Genomic DNA, 9,396 nt, shown 5'->3' on the forward strand with positions numbered 1-9,396 from the left:
CTGGCAAAGAGACTTTCTGATTCTACCTCCATTTCTGTTTCTGATTTTCTATATCAGCTTCAATTAAAGGTATCATTTAGTAGTCAGTATTTGAAAAATATCAGATAGAAAGTTCTAAGTTACAAAGTTAGCCCGCTATGTATTCTTAGAGCTTAAAAGTTTTAAAGTAACCAGCATTATTCTTTTCTATCAGCATATGCTGAACTGGCTTACTCTTAGACCTTTTGAATAGGATGTTTCTAAAAGTAATTTGTTGTTATTGTTGTTAAACTTAACAACAATACTTACTTTTCTATTGTACCTAGTCTATTTTCCGTAGTCTCAATAAGGGAAATGTTACAGAAACGGTAGACAGTGAAGTTTAATTAATGTGTCAAGGCTTTAGTTATAAAGATAACTGAAAAAATACTCTAGGAAAAGACTCTGAACATTCAGAGTAGTAAACATTTATCAAACAGCTGCTAGCTACATAATAAATTCTGCCTTAGTGTCTAGGGAGACTATGGCTCCTGATTAAAGTACAGTGCAGCTCATAATCAAGCAGGTCAATAAGTCATAATTTTCTGCTCACACATGCTTAGTTACTGTGTATAATTTCTATATGAGGTGACATTTAACTATAGCTTTCTGTGTGTGGTGTGTGTGTGTGTGTGTGTGTGTGTGTGTATGCACATATAAAGGGGAATGACTTAAGGGTTGTGTTCTAGCTAATTCAACAGTTGCTAGCTATGAGTGGAAAAGTCAGGAATCCAGAATCCATCAAGCTGGATGTCTCAGCTGGTCTTGTTTGTTTGTTTGTTTGTTTTACAAGATGGGGTTTCTCTGTGTAACCCTGGCTTTCCTGGAACTCTCTCTGTAGACCAGGCTAGCTCAGACTCAAAGGTCTGCCTGCCTCTGCCTCCTGAGTGCTGGGATTAAAGGCGTGAGCCACCACTGCTTGGCTTCAACTGGTTTTCTTTAGGTGCTAGAATCCTGAAGAAGTAGGCTCTAATGCCAGTGTAGAAATGGACTTTGGTAGTAAGGTGAGAGCGAGCAGGCAAAGACAAGCCTCCTTCTTCCATTCGCTAATATAGGATTCTAGCAGGTCTGACCCAAGTTAAAGGCTTCCTACTTCAAATTACGCAAAAATCTCTAAATTGTGTCCTCTATTTTTGGTTCTTAGTTAATTCTATATGTAGTCAAGTTGACAACCAAAACAGTCATCACAAAGGTCATTTGTAATAGTTGTTGAGGTTGTATTCTCTTTCTCTGAATGTGTTATTTCCAGTACTATAGTTTTTATTTTCAAGAACTCTGAGAAATCTATTTTCCAAGAAAATAATGGATTTATATTTTTTCACTATATTTAAGAAAAAGATTAAACATAGGCTTGGGTATTTCTTCTTTTCTTCTCTATCCTTAAATAATGATGCTAATGAATGATGGCTGGTGATGTGATGTGGCTCAGTACTAGAGCAGATGCATGGTTGAGGAAGACACATGATTCATCTGTAGCTCCATAAAGATAATGAATAGACAACAAAGGAAATGTTTAATGACATGTAGTAGGCCAGTTTTACCCTCATCTCTACACGTCCATTGCTGTGAACTGTTGTAAACTTCCAATGAGTGATTCCTGAGAATCAGAGCACCTGAAATGATTGTTCAAACAGCTTGGCCCTTGATCATGTCTCCAGAATACTTGCTTTTGTGGGTCTTGCCTACTTGTCATATGCACTAGTGATGGAGAACTGTTGTACTCAAAACTACATTTGTGCTATCTCTGTTATGATTGTATGTCTTGTTGCATTAGAGAGAGGGTGGGAGGAAAGAAAATGAATCTAAGGAATACAATTAGAACAGTTAAGGGAGAGCTTTTTTTTTTTTTAAGATTTATTTATTTATCTTATGTGAGCACACTGTCCCTCTCTTCAGACACACCAAAAGAAGACATTGGATCCCATTACAGATGGTTGTGAGCCACAATATGGTTGCTAGGAATTGAAGTCAGGACCTCTGGAAGAGTAGTCGGTACTCTTAACCACTGAGACATCTCTCCAGCCCAAGGGAGAGCTTTTAATATGTGTGTTTGTAAGTGTGAGATATAGTCAGATAATCTAACAAAAAGTTCAGATCTAAAAATTCTATCCTGTATATGGAGTTATTGTGAACTTCTACCTGATGGTAAGATTCTAGCTTATTGTCAAATACAGTTGAGATAAGCTGCTTACATGCAGAACTGAGTATCCAATATGGGGGAAAGTGTTTTTATAGAACACTAACAAGTAACACAAACATAGATGCTCTGTTTCTTCCTCACCCTGGGAGACAGCAACTGAAAAGAGAGTCTACAGGTTCCAAGACTTTATGAGCCAATGGTTAATGCTCATCTTGGCTATCCATCTCATGGCTTTATTTTCAACTGTACAAATACTGCCTTTGCCTTCCCAGCTATTTGGAGACCTTTTCTTTCCTCAGTGCAGGTGTGGAGGAGGGAGTTCTCATAGTACTTAGAATGAGTCAATAAATAGTTGTTAAATGAGTTAATAAGTAATAAATTCAAATCCCATGGTCAAAGAAATATGCATTTTAAATAAGAGTATGTTTAGCGTACTTACTAGTAATATAGCTTTTGAAATCTTATCTCATTTTGAATGTAGAAATATCTTATGTCCATTGACCAGATTTGCTTTAAGTAGTTTCTGAATCTATGTCCAAATTCTCAATCTTGTCCTTGTATTGTTATGATTAATTCATTGTAATTCCTACTTCAATTTACTTTTGCAAATTCTGAACTTCCATCCTGCAAACCGTTTCCTTAAGCTATGCCTGCCACATGCCTTTCGCTGTGTTTTTGTTTTAGCTTCATATTCCTAGATCTTACTGTCTCCAGTTAATTTTTCAGTAGATAGTAAAATTCAGAACCAGGTCATTGTGTTATAGTGAGTCACTGTGACAAGTGCGAGTTTAGTTTTGTAAGAATGGGCATAAATGTGTCACAGTGTTTTCTCAGTGTTACTGATAAATTGTTCTATGTGAACAGCAGGCTATTTCTAAATCATGACGTGTTCATTTTTTAATTTTTTTCAAAAGTTCCCATTGCTGCCTTATATAGAAATTTGCATATAGTATTTTCTATTTTGATTCAGTCTTGTTTGAAACTAGAAATTATCCATTTCAGTTAATGGACACATAATTCAAAACTTAAATATTTATTGGATGTAAAACCTTGTACTTGGGGCTAAGGTCTAGAAATGCCTTTCAGGAATAAACAACCTAGAGGGGAAGAGAATATAAAACATAATTTCAGACTACTAAGGACTTTGCCTCCATGCCTAATGGTGGTAGGAACAACTTTGTGGTACCTCTATTGAATAATTTAATATCTATCTTTAAATTTCAAATACTTGCTATTTTTTTTTAAAGGACCCTTTCCATGTGATATATGTGGTCGTCAATTCAATGACACTGGAAATTTAAAACGTCATATAGAATGTACTCATGGTGGAAAGAGAAAATGGACTTGCTTTATTTGTGGGAAGTCAGTACGAGAAAGGTAAAGTTATCTGTACATTCAGAGAGTTGAAGCACTTACGTATGGTATAAATTATTAAGAAGAGTTATAGAAATTAGATAACTTAGGTCGTAAGGTACCTGAATTATGCTTTTGTTTAAAATGTAAAAGACAAGAAAGAAATTACCAACATCAGGATTTGCAAATTTAGATAACTGGCTTACTATATCCTATTTATTTGTTACTTCATCTACTGGCGTATCAGGATGGCCTTGTGAACTCTTAAAATTGCAGATGGATTCTATCTACATGCCCTGTTCATGCTACCTTTGGGCCCTTAGTGAGTTAATTACCATGGCAACATTGTTAGCACTATGTAAGCAGCTCAGCTTCCAAAAGCTAGTGCTGTCTTGTATAATTGTGTGTGAGAGAAGTAAAGCAGAGAGGTATGATAAATATAAGAGGTTGTTTCTGAGAAGAGAGAAGGAGATGAGCGAGACATTTGACATTTGACGTCTGGTTCCTGACTTGAGCATTTGTTCTAGAAGAGCAGATATAACTTTTGTGCATTTTTGAAGCCAAGCTGAATGACACACACCTGTAACTCCAATGCCAGAAAGCCAAAGCAGGATGCCTATAAGCTTCTTGTCACTGGAACTACATTTTGAAACACTAGGCAAAAATGAAAACCTTCAGAATAATTAAGCTTCATGACCTACACTTAGAATTAGAAATGCTGACTTACTAATACAAATTAGGAATATGGTAGGGGATTTGGGTAATCATTATGGTACTTAATATAAAATTGTCTTTACAGATTAGAAAATTATAAATTTATTTCCCCTTATAGAACTTTATATAAATACAAAAAGTTAAAAGAAAAGAAAAGACCAATAAAATGAAGAAAGATACTTTTCTGTTTACTCTAGCTGCGTTTATACATAAGCTTACAGTCCTGTTCAGGGGCCTTTTCCACAGAGCTGGGCACAATCTCCTTTCACTTGTCTGGTGTCAGTGGCTCTTGTAGACTAGCACCATCTGCTGGCAGAGTTCCAGTCCATGGTCTGCCTTTTGAAGTCACCTGATGTGATTGACATGAAGCAAGTCAGGGTGGCTGGAAATGCCAGCAGAAGTCAGGAGCACTTCTCTCTCCCTCATTAATTTTGTCCATTCTTACTTAGCCTTTGAGGTGTGTAGAAAAATTCAGAATGTTAGAACTGCGGGTTGTCTGGTCAGGTAACTGCTGAAGTAATGGTTAAACTGTAACTCTCCATTGTAGTAAGGGGTTTGATATCTGTATTTAGTAGTACATTGGCATTAAAAGAATTGAATATAATGTATGTATCTATATTATAAAATAGAAGATTAAGGACTCTGGAATGTATAATATGTTTAATTTTTTTTTTAAACAGAACTACTTTGAAAGAACATTTGAGAATACATAGTGGAGAAAAGCCACATCTTTGTAGTATCTGTGGGCAAAGTTTCCGTCATGGAAGCTCATACAGGTAAGTTAACGCACCTTCCCTGTGTTAATGAGATGAAATTACAGGCTAGCTTTAGTTCTGTTTTACTGTAAGTGTTTTGTTCAATTAAAGCCTTTCTTAGACTTAGGATATGTAGTTAGGGAAAATACTGACGACTTTTGTTACTACAACTTTAATTATCTTCATTCTGTGTATAAAATACTGAATTTTTGTCATTACCAACTTTACCAAATTCTTTATTGAGCTCTCACTATTTAAACATTTAATTATTTGTCTTTGAGTGAAAGTAGTATTAAATTTATGGTATTTCAAGCTTCAAATATTTTCTCATCCTTTGTTAGAGAAGAGTGATTTAATGTGAAAATAGGATAAGATTAAGGACTCTGGAATTCTCAGTTAGATGGCCATATGTGCATTGTTACTTAATTGTTTTATATCTGAATAACCATAACTGAAGGTTCTGAACATGTGGAAATTTCCCTCTATACAGGTAGTATTTACTAAGAAATAGGTATAATTTTAACTTTTTATTAATGAGCTCTAAAATTGTAATTTTTTGGCTTAAATCATCATAGTTTCATCTGTTGTCTCTTTAATCATGAAGAGATTATTTTCCCTTTTCATGTAACTGGCTTTAGTTAATGTAAAATCAAGACTTGTTTTAGAAACTTAAAAAGGAAAGCTATTCCTTTTACTTTGATGTACAAGAACTTTGTGAGAGTAAAAAGGATTCAAACTAGGTAAAATTTAATAACTGCAACCTTTTGTTGTTTATCTTTGAATTCGAAGCACCATTCTTAAGTGTAAAAGAAAGTAGTAAAAATGTAATTTTTATGAGTTAGGTCTTTTAAAACACTGTGATTTATCAGCTATCAATATGCTGTATGGTGACAGTTCAGCAGAGTAGTGTAAGCATCACTTATCTGGTTGCTGTCAGTGGCTGGCATTGTGTGCTTATTGGTATACTTATCCATTTGTCTGATTCAAATTCTTGAAATATATTCTTGAGACTCAGTCCAATAACACCCCCAAACATTTGGTCGAGTTGATGAAGTAGATCTAAGATCCAAGTACTTAGGAAATGTCTAGAACTGATAAGAGATATGCACATTTCAAAGTACTCTTTCAGAAAGGTGAATAGAAACCCTGAGATCTTTGTTTAAAAGATGGGGCAAGATTCTAAAAGTATTTGATGCAGAGCAGATGAGATGTGACGGTGGTTGAGCAGACAGCCCAATTTCATTCTTTCTCAACATTTATTCAAAATCAAGTATTTTCTTTCTATAGCAATTTCTTCAGTTTCTGTTTATCTTTGTAGGCTTCACTTACGAGTGCATCATGATGATAAAAGATATGAGTGTGATGAATGTGGGAAAACATTTATTCGCCATGATCACCTTACAAAGCACAAAAAAATCCATTCAGGTAAGTTGTACTTTGTGTTGCTGTTTCCTAAATGCTTTCTGTTTATGCTAGCTAGTTTAGTAGTTTGACATTTGTTGATCATCCCTCCCTTCATAATGCTGGTTTTAAATCCTTTCTGTAAAAGCATCTGAAAATAGGGAAATAATTATATCTTTATTGAAATTTTAAAGTTTGGTTTTGAATAAATTCTCATCTTTCAATTTGCATATTATGCTGATTCATGTACCAATACTGGAGAAAGAACCATATTTCTCACTGATTATGTATTGAGAAGCTGGTGAAAATTTGGTGTATTAAAAGGACATTATTATAACTGGGGGTTAAAGTTTTCGTTGTGCTGGATTTTGAGCCTTATGTTTGGAAAAGAATATTTTTATAATCCTAATCAATTTTTCAGATCTTTACATTATAATTTTTATACTCTGGGGACTTTCATCTCAGATTGATGTTCAGGAAATGCTAGTAGATCCAACTATGTGAGTACAGTAATGGAAAGCGCTATCTCTATGAGCACAGGAGAACAGGTGATTACCATCATTATTAAAACATTCTTAAGTATGAAGTGTGAAGATAGGTTTCTTAATGATCACATCCAGGCAGATTGTAGCCATTGTTACTTCTAAGAGATTAAAGATCACATGACATTTTAATTGTGATTTCACAATTTATATTTTTTTATAAAATTTTTATTTTTTAATTTATCTTTTATTAGATATTTTCTTTATTTACATTTCAAATGATATACCCTTTCCTGGTTTCCCCTCCAAAAAAACCCCTATTCCCTCCCCTCTTCCTCTGCCCACCAACCCACCCTCTCCCGCTTCCTGGCCCTGGCATTCCCCTACACCAGGGCATAGAACCTTCACAGGACCAAGGGCTTCTCCTCCCATTGATGACTGACTAGGCCATCCTCTGATACATATGCAGCTGGGGCCATGAATCCCACCATGTATACTCTTTGGTTGGTGGTTTAGTCCCTGGGAGCTCTGAGGGTACTAGCTAGTTCATATTGTCGTCCCTCCTAAAAGGCTGCAAACCCCTTCAGCTCCTTGGGGCGATTTCACATTTTCATTTCAGGTAAGGGAAGTCTAAATTTGTATTTCTAGAAGTCGCATGCATTAATTGCACATTGGTACCGAGACAGTGATGTTTAAAGATCAACCTTTGTTTAGATGTACAATAATAGATAATCAACTGGATTTTCTCTTATATTTATATTTTGGTTCATTGCAAATTTAAGAAATCTCCTGAGATGAATCTAACTTAAATAGTAAGATCTGAAAATGTTCAGGTCCCTTTTCTAAGGAGGTAAGTAGCTCATCTGAATTTAATGTATGTTCATTCAAGGTCTTTTATATCTAGATGTATTTCTAACCAATACCTTACGTTTGAAGTAATTTTTATCTTCTTCTCTTATATTGGAAGGAAAAGTTAGATGTCTACCACAGAAAGTTACTAATTTCTTTTTTCATGGGATCAAAACATCCACATCATAAAATTAGGCATAGGTTCTTTGGGAAGATAATTGTGTAAGCGATATTTAAGAAATGGCCCAAATTAAAGGATAGCTTTGCTTTTCTGGTGTATTTCCCATCAAATCATTTTACTATCATTATTTCTATAGAGAAAAAGAAGAAAATAAAGCTTAAATGCTGATTATGATTAAAATACGTGGGCCTTTGTTTTTAGGCGAGAAGGCTCATCAGTGTGAAGAGTGTGGGAAGTGCTTCGGGCGCAGGGATCACCTCACTGTCCATTACAAGAGTGTGCATCTGGGAGAGAAGGTGTGGCAGAAGTGAGTGCACAGACCGCTACATTGGCAGAGTCCCGGATGGAGGGCATTTAGACTTTTTTGTTTATTCTGTTTCATTTAGTCAGGTTAATCTTCTCTCTGTCTTTGGTTGCCAATGTTTCTCTAAAATTTTAAAGAACTATCCCTACTCTATCTCTCTGTACCTGACACAAAGGCTAGGAAGTGATAGGCTTTGGATTTCACTTAAATTCATTTCACAGATGGCATAGTCTGACACTTATAGTTTGAATTTAACATTAAGTTAATATATACTAGGCATTCCAGTATGTTGTTAACTATATTAACTTTCTGACCAATTATAACTTATATGTGTGCGTAGTAAAAGCAAAGGATTCATATCTTATTTGTTTTTTATTTAGGGAAAACATTTACTTTATTCTTAGCTTTTAGTAATATTTGCTAGGTGAACTAATAACCACGTCAACTTGAATAAATGCAGACATTGAGATTATTTTAGTTTCTTTTAATCAGGCTGAGTATCTGTCTCCTTAATTAACTGATTTACAATTTACTTAAGGTGAAACTCAACTCTTTAGTGTGTATTTCTCCAGTCTAGTAATCATTATCACCGGAAGAGTGTAGACAGTTTTATTACCATGAGTTTCTTGCCCTAGCCCTTTTTGCCATTTAACTCAGTACTTAATGTAGTGTTTATTCTTTTGCCTGTATTCTTTCATTTGTATATTTCTTTTACAAATAAATATTTTATAAATATTTGTATATTTATTTATTTCCTTTTTATAGTTATTACTGATTAAAAGATAAGTTAAGACATTTTGAAGTTTTATTCTCATGAGCTTTTTTATTTTTAAATTCTTTAATTAAATATAACTGGAGAAAGCAGCTCTGGATTTAAGAGTACTGCTCTTCCTCCTGGCTTGTATGCTTTATTGTTATTACAGTTGTCTCTATAGTTACAGTGTTGTCCATTATATTTATTATTGGTTAAATTTCATAAATGAACCCACTTACTTTCTTAGATATAAAGCAACATTTCATCAATGTGATGTTTGTAAGAAGATTTTTAAAGGAAAATCCAGTCTGGAAATGCATTTTCGGACACATTCAGGTAATATTTAAGGGTACTTGATGCCGATCTTTATGTAGTTATTAATAATGAAACATCTAGATGTGTTATTTTTGACACATTTGTATATACTTTTTTAAAATTTGTTAAA

The 9,396-nt window shown here is 34.4% G+C and overlaps 1 protein-coding gene across 4 annotated transcripts in view; it reads left to right on the top strand.

Annotated features, from left to right (window-relative positions):
• Positions 1–9,396, top strand: part of Zbtb41 (zinc finger and BTB domain containing 41) — a 22,634-nt gene extending 13,238 nt beyond the window's left edge. For all 4 annotated transcript variants that reach the window (XM_031384207.1, XM_031384191.1, XM_031384197.1 and 1 more), the window contains exons 6-10: positions 3,406–3,535; positions 4,906–5,001; positions 6,299–6,405; positions 8,095–8,200; positions 9,199–9,396. In XM_031384207.1, coding sequence (XP_031240067.1) covers positions 3,406–3,535; positions 4,906–5,001; positions 6,299–6,405; positions 8,095–8,200; positions 9,199–9,298 — 539 coding nt within the window. In that variant the 3' untranslated portion in view covers positions 9,299–9,396. The remainder of the gene's footprint in view (positions 1–3,405; positions 3,536–4,905; positions 5,002–6,298; positions 6,406–8,094; positions 8,201–9,198) is intronic.

Source organism: Mastomys coucha, unplaced genomic scaffold (genome assembly GCF_008632895.1).
Source record: "Mastomys coucha isolate ucsf_1 unplaced genomic scaffold, UCSF_Mcou_1 pScaffold1, whole genome shotgun sequence".
Taxonomy (NCBI): domain Eukaryota; kingdom Metazoa; phylum Chordata; class Mammalia; order Rodentia; family Muridae; genus Mastomys; species Mastomys coucha.